The sequence below is a fragment of the Emydura macquarii genome, unplaced genomic scaffold (genome assembly GCF_026122565.2).
Source record: "Emydura macquarii macquarii isolate MOO-44397 ecotype Brisbane River unplaced genomic scaffold, CSIRO-AGI_Emac_v2 contig_587, whole genome shotgun sequence".
NCBI lineage: Eukaryota > Metazoa > Chordata > Testudines > Chelidae > Emydura > Emydura macquarii.
The window spans coordinates 2942846-2963378 of NW_027130724.1; the positions used below are offsets into that span (position 1 = coordinate 2942846).

Below are 20533 nucleotides of genomic sequence, written 5' to 3' on the forward strand. Positions count from 1 at the left end.
ACTCTAAGCCACAGACACTTCCTTGTCTAACTCCCACCCTCTGCAAGACAGCTGCTCTATGGAAACCCAGGTGTTGTCATTCAAACACAAACATACAGCAGCCAAAGTACGGTAGGGCCAAGGTATATTAACAGAGACAAGAAGAGAGAGATGAAAACAAAGTCCAAAAGATAAATTGTCTGCCTGACTTCAGAGGGGTTACCGGGTGTAACTGAGTTGGATTTTGCACCAAATTTGCAACCCAGTTATCAATACAAGTAAGAGTCTGTTTTGCCTCTTGTTTTCTGGTGTCTTAAGATCAAGTTCTGCTTTCAATTACACTGGTGTCAATTTGGAGTAACCCCACTGAAACCAGTAGTATCAATTAATGAAAGTAGAATTTGACTCCAAGTTTGTAAATCAGGAATGGGTGTGGTTGTCCATTGCTATCGGTTCTCTATAGAAAGAGACTTATCTTGATGAAACCCTGATTCTGCTAGGCTACCATGGGAAGCTGAACAAGTGGAATAAACAACAAGTTATGCTCTGCCAGTGCCTTGCCCATGATGCATAACTCTAATTGGCATTGGACAAAAGTCAGGTTACCTAATAATATCTGTTAGTGTTGCTGTTGGCAGGGAAAACTGGGAGCAGCATGCATTTTGTGTTGATAAATAATCTGATTCAGACACACTGCTGGTGTAAATTGGTGTTGCTCTTTGGAAGTCAATGGAGTGAGGATGATTTACACCAGCTGAGAATCTGGCCCAAAGAGTTGATCACTTTATTCAAGACTGTCTGCTTCCACAGTCTGGAAGCACCTTGTTCCTTGGGGATTGCCAGTGGCTGACACAGGGACTAGCTGTGATGGGCCCTAAAGGAAGCAATGATATAGTCCCCTCTCCACACTGAAGTAAGGTTCATGGCAATATAAAGGGGTGTTGGAGGACTATAAGGAGAAGGAAAAAACAAGCTTCTGTAAAGTCAAACAATAGAACATAGCAGGAAGTTTTAACAAATCCCATGGCAGATGATCCCCTGCCCCTCTGGAAGGATCTGATCTGATCTGCTTTCAGGCTGGCTACTAAGCCAGTTCCATTCTGATGAGGGTCTTAAGGTATTCTTCATTCTTTCCATAAGAGGCAGAGAGAATCTGCTGGGGCAAGGGATCACTATTGTTTTATTGTGGGTTTAAAAGTAGCTGCCGGAGCCAGTGGGGACCAAGCCCTGCCCTGGGACAGGATTATAAAAAGCCAATACCCAGTCCTGGTGATGAGTCAAGAGACAGGCAACAATCTTATCAGTGCTCCTGGATGTCACAGTTTTATTGCAGAGAAAAATGTGATCCATTTGGCTTAGCATGGCAGTGTCCAGAGGGCCATAAAAAACACCTTGATCATTATCTAAATATGAAACAAGGAGTCTTCTTCTAACTCATAGCCCAGGTCTCCTCTCACTAACACAGGTGTGACTCCCAGTGAAGAGATTCTTATACCAGTGTCCCTGTGGATTTGGGAGAGGGCTCTATGAAGGAGGCGAGTTTGCCCTCTACTGCCCCACCAATAGATCAGAATCAATGAACAAAGTACAATACATTTCACAAAGCAGAGCGCAATTTTACAGTATTTGCAGGCAGCAGCATGTGTTGAAATTCTCTGAAAATTAATAGGTTTAATCCTACATCCTACATGCACTTGCTTTGGGTTAATACGTTTAATCCTACATGCACTTGCTCTGCCCTATTGACTTCATTGGGACTATTCCGATGCATAAATTTAAGCATGTGCTTAAATTTCTGCAGGACTGGGGCCTGCCTTTGGACTCACTAAACTACAGTGAGTCACGTTCCTATTCTATATGACACCAATATCTATCGGGAGTAACGACATTGAAATCACATCAGTGTACCCGAGAGCAGAATCAAGTCTTAAATTAAAAACAACAAAGAATAGAATAGCCCATTAAAGTGTTACCAGTTTGTGCAAATAAATATTCCTGATGTAGGGAGGACATGACTAAGCTATGCTATCAAACAGGAAAGATCATCGTCTTGCCCACTATGCTTGTTTCTATGCTGTCTAGTTTCTCTGGGCAGAGTGAGAGCGGTATGAACTTGCGGTGAAGGGGGAGGCTGTTAATTTTGCCAGGGAATGAAGGAGCCTCATTCTGTTTCAAGGAAAGACAGAGCTTCCCACTAGTTTTGTGTCACTAAATGGTAGTGCCCCTGTGGTGTAAACTAGCACTGGGATTTAAATGACTTTCAAAGCAAACCCCTTTGCCTGTTTCATGTCAAAACCAATTAAAATTGACTATTTGCATCATTTTGAAGCACAACCTTAAGGTGTCCCTGGGAATTTTCTTCTGATGAACTTGGGCTGGGTTCATTTGTAGGGAAAGCCATAGGAAATTCACATCTACTCCGTCATTTCAAGGGAAGCATACATGTGGCTAGCTCACATCCAATGAGTTATCTTGATTGCCCCTCATAAAAGGTAGAATGAGGGGCAGAAGTATTTTTTGGAACCCCCTGGCTGATGTCATACCTGGAAGTAGTGCCTGTGTCCTAATGTTTAAGGCACTGACCTCTGAAATTAGGAACTGTGGATTTGAATCTCATCTGGAGTAAGACAATACTGGATTTAAATCATTATCCGTTCTGAAGGAGATGGTTTGGTTTAACCCCAAGTTATTGGGCCCAGGGCAGGAATTGCTGAGTAAAGTGTATGTCCTGTGCTATGAAGGTCTGACTAAATAATCATGATGGTCCCATCTGGCCTTTAAAATCTATTTACGCTACTCTTGAGGCAGATCACAGAGAGAGTGTTCATGAAATCTGCCAGCCACCATTGTCTGTAGCAGGCCTGTCTCTCTCAGCACAAAAACACTGGGACTCTTACTCAGAAAAGTGGCTTAAATTTTCCCACAGTTTCCAGACCGGTAAAACTCACTTTGCCGAGCCTATAACAAAATGTCCTCTTCTGCATCTCCTGTGGCTGCACCCTGGTCAGGCTTGAGATTCGCATCCGGTGCTTGGCGCTGAGCACTCTCCAGAATGAAGGACACCACTGGGTCACCATGTTGACTGTCCTGCTCATCCTCCTCGTTCTTATTCCCATCTCCATCGCTATCATCTTCCTCTATGACCTGGTCTTCAATCACTACAACATCATCCTTGGTGTCTGGATCAATATCATCCCGAAACCATACAGCTTTGTATCCATCATTGGCTGTCTTCCTGTCCTTAGTGAGGATAGATTTCACTTCTTTCACGCTGTCTGTGTCCTTTCCCTCTTTGTCCTCCTCCCCGTCTTTGATGGCGGCGGAAGCTGTTGCGATAGTGCTTTCCACTGCGGGTTCCAAAGGAGGGAAGCCGTCTGACTGCTGCTGCATGACAGGCGTAGCATTCTCAGAAGTGTCGCTTCTTAGTGAGTCGCTGTCCTTCGTGCTCCAAATAGGATTTTCATCATCTTGATAGCCTTTGTTACTGAAATCCTTAAAGGGATCCTTGGGCAAGAGCAAAAAAATTCTTATGATTATAGGAAAAGAAAATGAAAGGGAAAAACAAAGGAGCTTGAAATGATCAGGCAAGATCCTTAGCCAGTGTAAATGAGCACAGTTCTGCTGACATCAATGGAATTACCCCCCCTGATGTCAGCTGAGGATCAGGCTGTCGAGAGGGCCCAGACAGGAGAGATGTGATACCCTTGTGGTAACTCTGAGCAGTAACTGTTCCTCTTCTCTTTTTAAACCTCTCTTCCTTTCTGCCTTCAGAAAACTTGAATCAACCACTCTATGGACAGGTTGAGAACAGCTCGTTTTGTTTAAGGGTGGCCAGGCAGGGTGCAAGGCAGTCCAGTGAACTAACCAGCAGCAGCCCCACTGCCATGAGACCCATCTTCCATTGGACCTTGAGGGAGAATGATTGATTTTTTGTTTGTTTGTTTGTTTGTTTTTTGCAGCTGCTCCTAACCCCAGGTAGCCTGGTGAATTATTAGGCCATTCATAAATGGCAGCACAATTATTGCCCATTTATGTCCAGTCGCACCATTACGCCATTTAGGTTTTATTAGCATTTGCTGGGACCCATTTGTTCCTATGGAAGCTGTGACTTCGGTCAACATGTCTCATCTCAGATATTTGCAGCAGTCACCTGCGATGCAGGCACTTGATGAGTCTGTCAGAACCACCCAGGGAGAGTTATAGGACACCCATAAGAAATGCATCTGATACTTTGCACATCTAAGGCACCTTCCAGGTAAGGCTCTCAGTTTGCAAATGTTTAGTGAATCTAGCCTTACGACTCTCCTGTAACAGAAGTATAGCGTCACTTTGCAGATGGAGATAACGGGGAAGCTCAAAGCCAAACTTTTCAAGAGGCCACTGATTTTTAGGGTCCTCCATTTCTGGGTGCGTTACTTCTAGATATCTGGGGCCTGACTTCTCAGAAGTACCAAGCACCTGCAGCTCCCATTGGCTTCCTGTTGCCATCTGTTTGATGTATCCACCTATTGTCTGTCCTCTTAGTCTGAGATGATCTCTCTGGAGCAGGAGTCATCCCTCTGTTATATCTGTACAGTGCATTGCACAGGGGTTGGAGCCTCTAAGTGCTATGGCGATACAAATCACAATGGTGATAAGTGTCTGAAGTTTGGCTCTCCAAAAATGGAGGCATGCAGACTCAGTACTACGCTTGAAAACTGTGGCATGTGCAATTTGTCGCTGTTGCACAGTGGGACATAGAACTTGGATATCCCAGCACTCTGGTTCCTGTTTTAACTCCCAATACCTCATTTCCTATCTCTAAGGCAACCCTGAAATGAACTAATTACAAATTAACTACTTACTTTGCTGCTGCCTTTTTCAGGCAGACATTTAGTTGCGTTTCCATAATGCTTGTAGACAAACAATCCAAGCAGGAATAAGGAGATTGCCAGCAATACCGCCAATGTGGCGCCCAGAGCAGCCATCTCCTGTGCACTGTATCCCTGGCTCCCGTAGTTTAAGTTTGTGCCTACAAGGAAAACAAATGGATGTTATGCTTCTAAGAATCATTCATACAGGGCCTTTCATGCGATACTTAATGGTCTGAGGAGAAGACAAAACCTCTTGTCTAAGATCAAGGGAAAAACTCTCATGCTGAGTGTAAGTGATGAAATGGACCCATTTAATCTAACAGGGCGTACTTCAGTGTGGTGCTCGAGGCATAGGCTTTTGGCAGTGACCCCTAAAGGGACTTCAGAGCCTTCAGTCAATAAAAAGAGGCTGGGACGTACAAAGGTGAAACTCCCATTTAAACGAATGGGAATTTGTCCCTGAGAATGGACTGGCTGATTGGGACATGAGTACTGCCTTCCAAGGTGTCAGCACTGGCTTTTCCTCACATTTTAAACACCAAAGCATCCTTTCCTTAATCACAGCTCCTACTCATGGACCTTGAGTGACGTGGGAGCTGATGTCCCTGTGCTGTGTAAATCAATGCCTATGTCTTAGCAAACATGTCTGTGGCACATCCTGTGCAGTGTCAGACGGAAGTTTACACCTATGGAGGGAAGGCAGATTGGGGCTGGAGTTTATTACTTAAAGTTTCAATTGATTAAAAGGCAAGTAGTATCCATTCTCTTCTCATCCCAGTACCTGCTTATTACTGCTTAAACTGTGTAACTGAATGAGCAAATAAACCATAGTAACTGGCCAGCAGGTGTTTCGCAGACCTGTATGACTCTTAACAATTTTTGTTTCCAAATTTCCACCTGCAAAAGAGAACTTTTTTGTTTTCATGTGGAAACTATGAGGCATCCTTTGTGCAACATTTTAGCCCAGAGATGAAGGGCCAAGTAAAAACCGGGAATAAAAACTTGACCAGAATAGCGTTCCAATCTGTTATATGGCTGCAATTCGCACTGACATCAGTGGGGATCTGAGAAGCATCTCCTACCCTCCGGTATGTTAACAGGCAGAGTTATTGTGTCATTATACATCTGTCATTCTGATAAAAGCAATGATACTGGCCATTGTGTGTGTTGCTATACAGTAAAGTGTAGAGGAAAGTGACTATTTTAAAGTGTGTGTTTTTAATCCTTTGTAGATGAAAGTATCTCACTCTGATTCTTATATTCCACTCTTACTGCAAATTACCTGGCCTTAAGTGTGGGTTACATTTTCAGCACCTAAGAAGCCTTTACCAGGATCAACATCAAAACTCAGATACAGTATTATCCTTCCAGAGGATTCATTTATTTGGATTGCTTCTAGGGATATTAATTTCTTATTCCATGTTTTCCCATCCTCATTTTGAATTGTAAACCAATTTTTTTTTAAAGTTTCATGATAATTAATTGTGTGTGTTGCCCTTTTGTTGGCATGTTTTAATCGTGGACTTTGAATATTACCTGGGTTGTTGATTGCTCCAAGAGTTTATCATTAACGTGACAGAGAAGGACTGGCACGTATGAAATTTTACTACTTAATTGTGTTTGAGACCTTGATTCATGATGGGAAATGAAGTCTGCAGAACTGATACAAAACTCCACTCTTAACTCTTTCTGACTTCAGTAGGTGTTCGATTCTCCCTTTGGTGCACATGTTCTAGAAACTGAAGTCCAGTTCGGCATCAATCTCCCATAAGTCAAGTATTATTAAAATGTACGGAAACTTTTCCATTGACTTTTTCAATGGCCTTTGGATCACACCCTTAAAGTCACTCCAGTCCTTACCAAATAAATCCCTTGACACCAAAGAACAGCTTAGGGGACAGGAATCCAAGCAATTAGACATAGACATTAGGCCTATTGGATCATTCCTTGCCTGTGCTAGTGCTGGATTGTCTCTTTGAAATACACTGTGTGTACAGGAAAATAGTGCAATAGTTCCATCACTTTAAGAACCCCAAGTCAACATATTTTTTGTACAATGGTGAAACCATTTCATTGCCTAGTCACCAGTATGTTATTTGATAAATAGACACTAAGGGCCACATTTCTGAAGTTGCATCTACATTTGGGTGCCTCAGTTTCTTGGTTTTCAATCTCGGACACTTTAGGCTAAAATTTTCAAATCTGGCTACCTAATTTTAGGCACCTAAATCCACACTTAAATACTTGCCTGGTGGTGGTGGGTATGTGGATGTGTGGGAGGGTGTGGGGTGTGTTTCCCTCAGAAATGCTGAAGCACCTGCAACTCCTTCTGAAGTCATTAGGAGGTGGAGATGCTCGGCATCTCTGAAAATAAGGCCCCATCAATCTAAATGTGGGCATCCAAAAATGGAGCTACCCATTCTAGCCTGGATCTTGGAGGAAGGAGCACAGGGTGCAGGAGGGAAGAATTTGGAGGCAGCACCAAGAATCCAGTTTGTTTGCCCTTGGCTAGAATGCTAGCTGCAGCACCTTGGCAAATAGTTCTCTTACTAAAGAATCAGTTTAGTTTTAGAAAAATGAACTCCTCTGATGTTGTTACCCAGAATGCTGTACATGCAACATCGTGTAAGCGGTCAATTTAGTGAGATCCATAGCAAGGAAGAGAGCATGATTTAACAGGCAAACAAAGCAGCGCCTAGAAACAAGAGCAATCAGGTAGCATGGAGGGACTCAGCCCACTGGGAACATTGGATTTCCACACACAAATCTTTGCATGAGCAGGGAAAAAGTGGAAGCAAGAATTGAGTTCTATACAGAGCTGACCATAGACGATAACTATAAGAAAAAGAAGATAAAGCTTTTTTACTACCTCTTTGGGGCTGAGAAATGAGTGAGACACAGGAACTGATGAAAATGTTTGTATACTGTGGTTCCAGGCAGAATGAGACTGTAGAAATAGATGATGTTCATTTTTTACCCAAAATCAAGAAGCTGAAGAGAGAATAGTTACTTACATTATAGAGCTGAGAACTCCGACATCCAGATGTAACTTTGGAGCCATTATGCCTGCCTAATTTAGAGACAGGGTCATTTCTGGGACATGTGATTCCATCTTACAGGAGAGATTGTAAAGGGAAACAGTCTAACCCTAGAGCAGTGTTTCTCAATTATATTTCGCTGCTGCACCCTTGCGCGGCCATATCCTCCGCCGACAAGTCCAGGAAATCTTCCCCTTTTCGGTGGCACGGTGTAGGTTGGTTTCAGCAGTGCGCTGTCTAAGATGTTTTCCGCAGCACGATCACAGCTGTTCGGCGGCGCCATCAGCTGTTTGGCGGCGCCATCAGCTGTTCGGCGGTGCGCTGACAGCTGTTTGGCGGCCCGCGATTTCTGTTAATTTCGGCGGCGTGGTTCTGCTTTTTCGTGGAACCCTTCAACTCAGCCCGCGGAACCCCAGGGTTCCGTGGAACACTATTTGAGAAACATTGCCGTAGAGGAACGCTTCCAAATAGCAAGGACAGCTTGAACTGTCCAGGGAAAAGATCAAAACAGTGATAGCCATTAGTGCAGAATAAATACATAGGCTCAGGCTAAAGGCACCCAGGAAGCAGGACAGAGACAGACCAGCTGAGAATGTAGACTTCATTATCCAGTGTATGTATTGTGGAAAGCAACATAAAAAGGAAAAAGAAATTGCCCAGCCTATGGGCAATGTGTCAAGGAGTGTGGGAAACAGAACCACTCTGTCCCAGAGCTGCAGCTGCCCTGGAAAGAAAAAAGCAGCAGTACATGCAGTGATTTGATGATGTAGAGGCTTCCAATGAAAAAGGGTCTATCTGCAGTGTGACTTGAGCAAATCCAAAGACACTTTTTGTACGTGCACTGACGAAGAATGCTGTCCGCCATCCAACTACTGTATTTGTGACTATGCTATTAGCTCAATGACCAATTTGATTCCAGCTGAATTGTGGAGCCAGCTGCAATGTAATCCCAGCAATGCTGAAACAGCAATATTAGACTGGAGAAAAGTGACCGAGTCCTGGTGATGTATAATGAAGCCATTCTGAGAATGGTGGACAAATACTGGCTGTTGAAAACTTCTCTAGTTTCCTGGGTTTCTTATTACTTGCAGTCTATAGTAGTTGAGGCACAATGTCACCATCTGCTGCTAAGTAGCAAGACAGTGCAAACCATGGATTTGATTGCAGTACAACACTGGAATAGACGCCACGTGAGAGAGGAGGAAGAACAATCACCAGGGGCCCTGTCCAGCATTTTAACAAAATATATTTCAAGAAGACAGGCACCTAAAGAGCAAGCTGAAATTAAAAATATGTCCCCACATGCTGCCTGTGAGATCTCTTAAACAGAGTTTTAGCCCTGATGAAGCCACTGGCAAGCCTGCAAAGAAGCAAGCCTGTGAAGAGGCATCATTACACCAGCTGAAACTAGCACAAAGTGGATCAACAGCCTAGCAGTGGTGAGAGAATCTTCAGGTAAACTGAGGGTTTGCATTGATCCACACCCACTTAACAGAGCATTGAACAGAAGTCATCGTCATCCAGTTGAGGACCTGCTACCTGACTTATCCAGGGCAAACGTGTTCACGGTTTGTGATGTTTAGAATGGGTTCTGGCACATTGGGCTAGATGAGTCATTCAGCCACCAGACAGCGCTGGCATGAAGCTCTGATCTGACAGATTCTGTTCTGTAATCATTGTGGCACCCTAATTTATTTTTTTTTTAAATATCTATTCTTCCCTCCAAAACACTCCGAACCAAAAAATGAGAAACGTGAACATTTTCAGAAAACTGAAAATCTCTGAAAGTGAAAACTTTCAGTAAATTTCACTGGAAAAAATTTCAAATAAACCAGAAATTGTGCGGTTTCCAAAACCAGCGGAATTGAAATGTTTTCCCTAAAATATTTACCATTTTTCAAACAGCCCTATTACAAATACAGACTATATGTTGTTAGGAGGGAGCAATATATACAATGTAATACAAAATTTTAAAAAAATCAAAGTAAAGTTTCAAAACAAAATCAAAACCTTTTGTTCCAAAAATGTCAAAATGTTTTCAGAACTTTTTCCCTCTGTTTTTTCTTCTGTAATGAAATTCTGGCAAAATCAATGTGATTTTGCAAAATGTGTTTTTGTTTTTTGTTTTCTTTTTGTTTTGACAGAACTGCATATTCTGGCAGAATATAGCTCCATCAACGTTTCTCTGGCCAGTTCTGATCTGCAATGAAGTACTTCCCACCAGAGTATTGGCAGAATTGTAAGTTGGCAAGGTGTGTCTGAGCCAAAATGCCTCTCACAACTGCATTTGGGGTGGTGCACCTTATATCTGACCTCCTTCTCAACGGGCTGTTCCTAAAGTCACATTCTATTTAGCATCTTTCATCGGAAAGAATTCCAAAGCATTTTACAAACTGCATAGACACAGGAGTCACTTCCCCCAGCACTGAAATGCAACCACCTCTGGAATTCAGCTGTTTAACAGCACAGGGCAACACTGTGCACCATTTGAGAACAGGAATTGAAGAAGAATGTCGTACCCAGTAGAAGCTGCACTGGGTTTTTAGTTAGGCACTAAAAAGTAATTATTCAGATTGGACTTGTTCCAGGACATGGGGGTTTAGCCCCCCTCCTCTTGCAAAAAGTGCCATGGGACCTTGATGACAGTGGTCAGAGCCTTGTTGCGCACTCCAAAAGGATGCTATCTCTAGGAGTACAGTGTGCCCCAATATCATACTGCTATGTTGAGGACTATTGATCACAAATGGTGAGCGCCTCTTACTGAGTCACCAATACTGCAGCAGTTCTTGATTTCCTTGGAAGCCTCTCCCGTTCATAAGAAAGACAAATTGGAAACAGACAGCGAGAAGAAAACCAAATTTGCTGAGTGCAGAGATTGGGATTTGGGGGAGCGCTGATTCTGAGTAGCACACACATCCGTCTGACGGCTTGTGAAGGATGTTTGAGAAGACAGAGTCTGATGGCCTCTGAGATTTGCTCGCTACTGGAGTTGATGTAGGATGAGGGCTGGGCCCACCAGATGTGGAAGATGGCAGAGTGATTGATTGAACAGCTCCCCCTGATGCTAGGTTTGTTTCTGGAATGGGGGATTTGGTGATTCCAGATTCTGAAGGCCCCGCTAGATGCCTGCTAGATACTGCAGTGGGGGTGGACTTTGTGGTAGCAGGCTTTGTTGTGGTTAAGAGGATGGATAATTGAGCCTGAGGAAATACCTGTCTCAGAATTTTTGGTGGTCCCAGACGTGCCAGCATTGTTGGTTGTCCTGGTCCCTGAAGAAGTGGACTCTGTGGGTCCTGAATTGGCTGTAGAGATCATATTAGTTACTTCAGGTGATGAAACTGATGATGAACCAGAAGGTTTTGGAATGATGGCTCCTGTCCCAGCAGCACTGGAGGTGACAGCAGTGGTGGTCGAGGTAGGAAGAGGAGTTGTACCTGGAGACCAAATAGGTACCCCAGCTGGTTTGGTTAACTTTTAGCTACAATTTTCCATTACCTTATTTTTTTCACAATGGCCAAACATTTTATTCATCTGAACAGAGCAAAAGTAAAGCAGGTGATGATTGATACAAGCCATTCAGTTTCAATAGAAATAACCAAGAAGGATGTGAGCCCTCCTGGCTGGAGGAGAAGGAGCTAAAATTTCTCCTTCCTGGCAACTCTTTTAAAGTGGAATTCTGTTAATGGATTGGCAGAATGTTAAACCTACTCAAGCCCAGGACTGGCATGAATCTTAAGAATCAGCCATATTTTAAAAAGGGCCACCAAAATGCACCAGCAATAAAATAAAAAACACTGGAAAAGCTAAGTGAGATGGCAAAGGCTAAATCCATGGCACTTTCTGAGAGTGCACAATGGCTGTTTAAGGCATGAAGTAAGCACATTTTAAGGATACACTTAACAAGCTTTATCCCACTCTAGCTGGAGGATAAAATAGAGCGTCCCATTGATATCAATGGCCTTTGAATTGGGCCCTAGTCTAATGTGTGATCTGTGCTCTCTAGATTGCCTGGGGCAATATAAAATATCTTTTCAGAACATAAAATAACGGGATGCCCAACGTACCTCTGGAAGGTGTGACCTCCACAGTGATTATCGTGTTTGCCTTCTGCAGACTCTCCTCATCAGTAGCAGTAGCCTATGCAGACATGAGACTGAGATGATCTTGGCTGCTTGTTACATTCATTCATTCTCGGAACATTCCCTGAAGTAATAATACTCTGTGCCGTTCCACAGCACCTTCCGCTTGAGGAACATAGTACTTTATACATTTTATGTAATAATCCTTGCAACATCCCTTGCAACTATGAAGTGGGAAAGCAATATCTTCCCCATGTTACAGATGGGGACTCTGAAGCATGAAGGGGTAAAAAAGTAACTTGCCCAAATTCACACAGGAAGTCTGGCACAACTGGAATTAGAACTCAGATCTCCTGACTTCCAGTCCTGTGCATTAAACACTAGACCATATTTCCTTCAGAAATGCAGCAGGGAACAACCTGGTACTGGCAGAAGGATGGACAATATGACCAAAAAGCCCTTTCCTCTAAGAAAACACAAAGGTGTAAGTAACCTTTCTTGCTCAGAGAGAAAAATAAAAGGCTTTATGAGAGGATTTCAAAGTCCAGAGATCATATTCCCTACATTTGGTGCATATACCAAATGACTACAAAAGTCTTTCTCTCTCACCTTTTGGACATTGGTGACTTTGTGTGTCTGAGGAAGGCAGATTCTTAATTTTAAGAAACACAGGCTCTCTGTGTGAACCCTTCCGCGTGTGCAACCATTTGGATGTGCCAATGGAAACTCCATGTGCAAATGACTTGTGCATACTAGTAAAGGGCAAAGATAATGTTTGCAATTTGAATGCTAGTGTGTATGCTCTTCATTTAAAAAAATAATATAAAAAAGCACGGACCAAGAGAATCTAAAGCTTGCCCCCTCATCTCATTGCTCAGCTGATTCACTGTGACAGCCAAGTTCATACAGAAACAATTTACTAGCGTACTGTGGAAGTGTTTGGGGGTTAGAGCTCAGAGGAAAAATGCTACACAAAAGAGAGCTCTTAACATTGTTACTATGATCCCAAATAACTGAAAATACAGAGTGGCAGATCCTCAGCATTTGGAACATGGCACAACCGCACTGATTCACATACGCCTAGGATGTGCCCCTTAGTATTTCATCTTCACAGCAAGAGTTGGTCTATATCCTACGTGGGAACCTGGTAGATATTAGTGGTGTTAAGTGTCCAATCAGCCTTTTTGCTGGATCCTAATGTCTTCCAAGAAGACAGATTTTGTTTCCTATTCATTAAGTTCTATGGATATGTAACATCAGGTTTGCATTGATGAGTAGACAGCAGCAGGGCTGGTTGAAATCTTTGTCACATTTTTTTTCCTACGGAAAATTTGGTTTTCAACTAAACAAAAAATTTTGTGAAAAGTGTCTTGATTTCTTTGAAACTTTTAAACTTTTTATTGGAATACTGAAAATTTTCATGTTTTTAGTTTTTTGATGAAAAGTTGAAAGTTTCTGCTAGAAAACTATATTTTGTCTTCATCGACATTTTCCATGGGTGAGAGGGAAAACCCATTTCTTGACTGGCACTAGTAGATAGTCCTGTATTTTGCAGGCTTCTCAGGCACAGTAGCTCTATGATCACTGTTTCCTTGACCTCCCTACCCCGTAGCTGTTGTCTCATCATATATTAATATTGTAAGGTCTCTAGGGCAGGGATTGTGGTTTTATATGGTGCTAGACACATCATAAGGCCCTGATTGGGGATCTCAGGTACTCTGGATACTACTGTAATACAAGTAACTATCCTCCTTCTATCAGGAAAGCTGACTTACCGATACAATTATAATTGCCGCCGACTCCAGCATTGTGTTTGTCAGGACAAGTCCATCTCTGGTCACGATGAAATCGCTGCTGTTTGTAATGTTGTACGTGATTTGAGGGTTGTAATTCTGAAAAGTTAGATAAGAAAGTGAGTTAAGCATTCGCATTTACTGTCTGTGTTTTCCCAGAAGCTGTTGCCCATAACAATGAGGAAAATCCTTACTCTTATAAAAATGGTTCCCTCGGGGTGAAATTTGCACCCATGCAGAGAGCCAGAACAATGGAACCCTATTTTCAAGGTTTAAATGGACAAAAATGTTGCATAAGCCTCATGCTGGGCTGGGCTTCTGGACAGGGGTGATTGTTGCTGTGTCTGTAAAATGTTATTCCACTCTTCGGTCCTGTTCCTGTCACAGACTGGCTGGCCCTTTTAAAGCAAGCAAGGCTTGGCAGCTATCCCTCAGCCTCACTGGTGATGCAGTGAATTAGTGATCCCAGATGGGTGGGATGGAGCTTAATGACAGGGATAGATCCCAGCTGTGAGACCTCAGAACGAGGACCATTTTAAATGGAGCTGTGAAGTTAGCCTGGAGAGGAGACCTTGGAGAGAGGAACAAGGGGAACTCCTCTCCGGGAAGGGCCTGGAAAAGTCAGGCGGGAAGACTCACAAGGAGTAGGGTAGGTTCCTATAGGGGAGCCTAAGATAGGGCCTTCAAAGAGCAGAGAGATCCCTAAGGGGGTGGGGGAGAGAGAACCTGCTGGGAGGAAGCAGCATAGGAGAAACTCTGGCGGGCTGAGGGAAGGGGCCAAGAAGCAGTGAATGTCAGTGGAGCCCGAGTGGGGCAGAACTACTAGTTTGGGTATTTATTTGGACTTACGGGGGAAGGGGGGTGAACTTAAGAGGAGACCTGGCTGGAGGGCCAGGCTAGGGAAGGCTTGGAGAGAGACAAGCCACCACAGGCCTGAAGAAGTGGTCAACAAGGGGTGCAAGAGAGACAAAGGGCCCTGCAATGCTGCATCCAGGCATGAGGGGGTGCTCTCGAGGTGAGGGTGCACCATAACAGATACCCATCCCTTGTTCTGGCTGCCCTTACGCCAATTAAAACTCCTCTCTTTATTCAGTGTCAGTGACTCCATTGCAGGCAGATCAATATCTATCCTCTCTTGGTCCTATCAATAATGTCCCCCTCAAACTGAGCCCTCCTGCAATGTCTGAGCAAATGATGGGCCTTGCGGTGAGACCAAAAGGCTTAACTGATCCAGGCTCAGGATTTCTGGGCTTAGCATCCACTATGACAGCAATCAATAGCTTTCTGTAGGCTTGAGCCGGCTGCCACTCAAGTCAGTGGAAACACTTCCATTGACTTTGATGGAGGATGTAGGCTTTTCTCAATGAGGTTCTTGTTCTTTGAATTCTAGTAGGAAAAACTTCACCCAGCCACATCTCAAATAGGGTTGCTGTCCTGAATGATGGTGTCAATGGGTGCAAAGAGCAGAGCAAAGGGGGAAACACTAAGCTCGTTGGCTCGCCCTCCCCCCCTCCCCCCAGTGATGTGTGGGAGGGGCAGGATGACTACTGGGTTCTTAGAAAGTGGGAGCAAAGCAGATGCTCTGAGCTCCATGCCCCCTTGTGTCCCCAGTGGAAGTGGTAGGGATGCCTGTTAACGAACACTCCGGGGATGTCTGAAGGTCTCTCTCCCAACCCCGAACCCCACCTCTAGATCCAGGCATGAAGTAGGTGGAGCGACCAACAGGCACTCCCAGTTCCTTACCGTGGGGAAGTCATCGTCCGCTGCAAAGATCTTCAGGAGTTTTGAAGGTGTTCCAGACTCCATGACCAGACTGAGAGCGGGCAGCCCGGCAGACACTGTCCCTGTGTATGTGGGGCTTGTAAAGTATGGTGGGTGGCTACTTTTAATGATGACCTTAATCTCTATTGTGGTTAAGGAGTATCTCTGTGCATTGTTGGCTTGGGTGGCCTATAGAAGAAGAGAGACAACACAGAAGCACAGTTATCGCTGTTGTTGGTGAGACGCACGAGGAGGTGGGGCCCAGTGAAGTCAAAGGAATTCTTTCTGTTGTTCAAATTGGCTTTGGGTCAGGCCCATGACAGGAAGCCGGGTTAGGAGTAAGTTAACGTTTAGAGCAGGGGACTGATGCTTAGGACTGCTGTGTCTAGTCCAGTCGCTGCCACTGGCTTTCTCTGTGATCTTGAACAAGTCTCTTAACCTTCCCGTGCCTAAAATTGTCCCACTTATCTCGTGGGGGTGCTTGAGGCTTAATTTATATTTGTAAAGTGCTTTTGAATTCTTCAAAGCCAAAGGCTATAGAAGTGCAAAATGTTACCAGGGTAGGATGATCCAAACCAGCAGACGCAGCTATTCCGCCTAACACAAAGGGGTTCTACCCACAGTTGTATTTATAGCCTGATACTCTAGAGTTTTGCACATATTTTCTCCCAAAAATGGTTTAAAAGTCTGAACTTTCCTTCTATTATATTGTAGTTGGAAAATGAGCTGGTTAATCTGGGCTGATTTCTGTGCAAACACAGAACATGCCCAAGTCCCGTAGCACTAGCCCTTTCTGCTGAATTATGATAATTAACCCAAATGGATGGTACTTCAGGTACAATTGTTTGCTACACCCTGATTTGAGGGCACAATCCAGTAATCTTTACACAGGTCAAAATGCCCACAGATGCCAGCAGGAATTTTGCTTGTAGGAAAGAGGCAGGATAATACCAGTTTCCCGATACTATTGAACACTGGATGTTTCAAGAAGAAAGTGTGTGTTAAGTTACTCTTAATCACAAGCCTAAACCCTGTGGTTTCCTTGACTCCTAGGACATCAAAGTCACTGTCTCTTGGGAAGTCAAAAGTTCTGGAGCTCAGACCTAAGGTTCTGGAATGTCAGCAGACTTACCATGACGTGCAAAATGAATGTTTCTGTAACATTTGCTGCTTTGTTCATAGTTAGATTCCCTGTGTCACTATTCAATAAAAATACATCATCCTTGTTTCCTAAAGAAAATTGGAAGATTTGATTAGGACTAGTATTGCATATAATGCTTGCTAAAATATCTAGAGCTTTAATAGATTTCACTGTGGCTCACGTGTTTTGCATCTCAGATATTATACCCCACGACATCTTCTCCTTATCACCCTGGCCAGGCTTTAGTACTGGACACACAGAACGTGGACACAGTGCTGCCTGAAAGCGTGGCTTCAGCATTAGGAAAACAACAGGAAGACACATGCAAGCCTGACTGAAGGACATAGGAGAGTGATGCTTCTTACTTATTTCTATCACAGTAGCACAAATATGAGCCCCACTGTGCTAGTACATACACCTAGTAAGAGCCAGTCCCTACCTCAAAGAGCTGACAATCTAAAAGGGCAGAGGAGGTGTTGTTATCCTCATTTTACAGATGGGGAACTGAAGCACAGAGAGACTAGGTGACATGGCGAGGTTCACCCAGGAATTTTGTGGGACTGAGCCAGGAGCTGAACCTAGATTTCCTGGGTCCCAGTCCAGTGCCTTAATGACAATACCTGTCTTGGGAAGTAATGAAGAGATTTTTACAATACAGTGGGACTGTAGGAAGGTGCAGTGGCCTTCCTCCGAGATGGGGCCCAAAGAAGGGCCACAACCGTGGTGTTGGACAGAAAAAGGGCCGGCCGCCCAGTCTGCCCAGCAACCGGGATGCTGGGTAGGGATAGGTCCTGCCGGACGACCAATCCAGCACCAGGGGGGCGGAGCCTCGGCCAAGGCTGAAACTATAAGAAGCAGACCTCACAGCTCAGTCAGGGGGAGACTGCTGCTGGAGACAGACGTGCTGCCCCTCCGGCAGAGGCCTAGGCTGGAGCAGAGCCACTGACCAACCCTGGGCCTAGAGACTGGGTAGGGCCTTCCTGGAGCTGGACCAGGCAACCCAGCCAGAGAGACTGGGCCGAGGTACCTGGACCCCGGGACTGGACCGAGCCATCGGAGCCCCGGGACTGGACTGAGGCCCTGGAGCAACCCGGGTGGAGTATACCTCCCAAGGCTGGAAAGGACCTGGAGGAGCTGCCGGAAGCCAAGCCCCTCCCCATGCTAAACAACCTAGAGGAGCTGCCCCTCGAAGAGGAGCTCCCCGCATTGCCACCCGTGAATGAGGAGGGACTGGTGGGCCAACCCCAGACGGAATACACCCATGATACCGAGGAGACAGATACTGGGGCCAGCGAGGAGGAAATAGCCCAGGGGCAGCCATAGCTTGTGGCTGAATCTGAGGCCTAGTCGGTGTGTTGCAGCGAGAGCCCCGCCGACACAGTGGCAACCACTTTTGCTACTGCTAGGGCCCTGGGCTGGGACGCAATGGAGTTGGGAGGGCCTGCGTCTCCCTCCCCTCCCCGTTCTCCTTGCCACCCAGAGAGTGAGTACCGTCCCCTGCACCCCTGACTCGAGGACACTGCTTGCTTGCCCGCTCTGCCTGAGGGCCGGGGCGATAGGCTGCTTGCTCGCTCACCCTGCCTGAGGGCCAGGGCACCAGACTCATAGCCAAAGCTAACATTCCCCTTGCAGGAAGGTGCAGTGGCCTTCCTCTGAGCCAGGGCCCGAAGAAGGGCCACAAGCGCAAGGCCGGACCAGACCCCGTGCTACAGGGACACCTTGCTCACTGTCAGCATTATGTTCCCGTCTCCGTTGTGTTATTGCCATGTGGGTATGCAGGTATGCAAGGTCTTACAGAACAAACAAAGATCAGAGAACTAACGATCTGTCTGATATGGATGAATTGTATTGGTCAGTCAGCTGACTTCTTTTTTTAAACAAAATAAAACTTGGACTGAAATAATGTGCTATTTGGACACTGAAAAATCAGCTGATTATAGTCAAGCCTTATCTTTTGAAATCAAGACTCTGACATGGAATCCTAGTCAGAACTTTTGCCATATACAGTGGTGCAAAGACAAAATTCTTGAGTATAAATGAAAATAAGGAGGGTTTTCAGCAATTTTTGATTCAGGCAGGTTGAAGACTAACTGGAATCAGTGTGATTGGAATGGAGAAAGTCATTTTCAGCTGTTGGAATAAAGATCTGTTTCAGCTGAGAAAAGAGGGCCCCCAACAAACACTCTGCACTGAGCGCTAGTTGTAGTGAGGCACTGCCCCTTTTCTCCCTGTCTCTAAAGAGACAAGAAACCAATGAGGTTCCAACTGTGTCTGTGTTGCACCTAGCATGATGGAGGCCCTGATTCTGTCCTGTTTGGGTCTCTACACACTACAGGAATATAGGTAATTAATTGCAGTAAATTTTCTGATGTAGAGATGTATTGCTGTGCCATATGTTAATTCTGAGGTTCCTCCCCACGAGTAAATAAAATGAGGGAAATGTGACAATATTCCCAATGGAGATGAATGTTTGGAATGATAGGAACTCTACTCACCGCCAACAATGGTATACACTATTTTTTCATTCAAAGTGTAGTCAGGGTCGATAGCATAGAGGGGCCCAGGTTCCAGAACCAGCGGTTCAGTCTGCAACAACAAGGCGAGACTCTTAAAAACAAAACACTACATGCCTGCAAAACTTTCCAATCCAAGTGATACTTAGGTCATTTGCACTCTGTTACTGGGAAACATGAGGCATATGGCTACGGGTTGACTACTGCAGAACAGAGATAACAGGGAATGGGACTTGGATTTGTGCTGCTTCTTCCTTGCTCTAGGCATGCATCAAAAGCAATGAGCTCTCTGCTGTTGGGAATTTCCAATCTTGGTGGTTGACTCAGATTTGTCCCTGCATTGACTCATCCTCATTTATGACTGTAAACAAAAGTCTGCTAGTGACTAAGTGATATGGTTGGTACTGGGCATGGCCCGTAGGGGAGAAGGTGATTTGTTGTTCATTGTGACCAGTCCTGTTCCACCCTCCCCCACATGCATTATTCTGCTGAACACAGAGTCTCAAACATTCGCTGAGGGAAACAAACAGTGTTTGGCTGTAACCCTCTTCTGAGGGTTTCCCATGTGGGGTGTGAAGACGTGGAAAGAACTATCTCATGGAACAGAGCTGAGCAAAGCCCACAAAGGGGCCAGTCCTGCAGTTTGTACTCAGGCAAGATAGAGACCAATGTGTACAAGCATCTGGTTCAGAACAGGTTTTCCAAATACTCATGAACTGAGTTCGGAAATGCTAGACGGGGGTGTTCCGAGTCGATGCTCTAGCATCGTTGGTATAGTCCCTCGCTGTTGAGTGGGAGCTTCTGGAGCTCACATTACAAAGCCTTAGTTTCCAAAAGCTTTTTGATAAATTGTTTTGCTAAGCACATCCATGCTGGCTCTGTGCCAACGCTCTTGTTTCTCTTAGGATGGTACTACCATGTTGTAAATCTAAGCAACAAGCATGTCTGGCTGGGTATGGTGGTGGCCTGGTTATGGGCCACATCAGGTGGGTTCAGGAGGAGGCATCTCTCCTAAACCGACAAACAACTTTTCCAGAGAAATGACACCATATCTAGGGCTGGATTGAGGCTCTAGGGACACCCTGACATTGGGACTGTTCCCGTAACCTACACCGCAGTAGAGGGGTGAACTGGAGTGGTGGTCCCATCCACCCTTCTAGCAATGAAAGGCACAATGGCAGGATGCCCTCCAAATAGTGGTAGGCCTCCTTTCCAGCCAGTGGGCCTGGTCTGCTCTGATGGTGGGTGCAGGACCAGTTCGCTTCCTCTCCGACAACTGGGCTGGAAACTGGGAGAAGTCACCACCTTGACCTTGATTCATGTTTCAAGTTTTTCTACACCACGATGGGAGCCAAGAACATCCTAATTTAAAGCTG

The 20533-nt window shown here is 44.9% G+C and overlaps 1 protein-coding gene across 2 annotated transcripts in view; it reads right to left on the bottom strand.

Moving 5' to 3' along the window:
- Positions 1 to 1183: 1183 nt before the first annotated feature.
- Positions 1184 to 20533, bottom strand: part of CDHR5 (cadherin related family member 5) — a 29638-nt gene continuing 10288 nt past the window's right edge. The window contains exons 8-15 of one of the 2 annotated variants that reach the window (XM_067540521.1): positions 19140 to 19230; positions 16636 to 16733; positions 15486 to 15692; positions 13725 to 13841; positions 11935 to 12007; positions 11083 to 11304; positions 4824 to 4990; positions 1184 to 3483 (exon numbers count right to left, since the gene is read on the bottom strand). In XM_067540521.1, the coding sequence (XP_067396622.1) occupies positions 2938 to 3483; positions 4824 to 4990; positions 11083 to 11304; positions 11935 to 12007; positions 13725 to 13841; positions 15486 to 15692; positions 16636 to 16733; positions 19140 to 19230 (1521 nt within the window). In that variant the 3' untranslated portion in view covers positions 1184 to 2937. The remainder of the gene's footprint in view (positions 3484 to 4823; positions 4991 to 11082; positions 11305 to 11934; positions 12008 to 13724; positions 13842 to 15485; positions 15693 to 16635; positions 16734 to 19139; positions 19231 to 20533) is intronic. The other variant, XM_067540522.1, reaches the window with a different exon arrangement.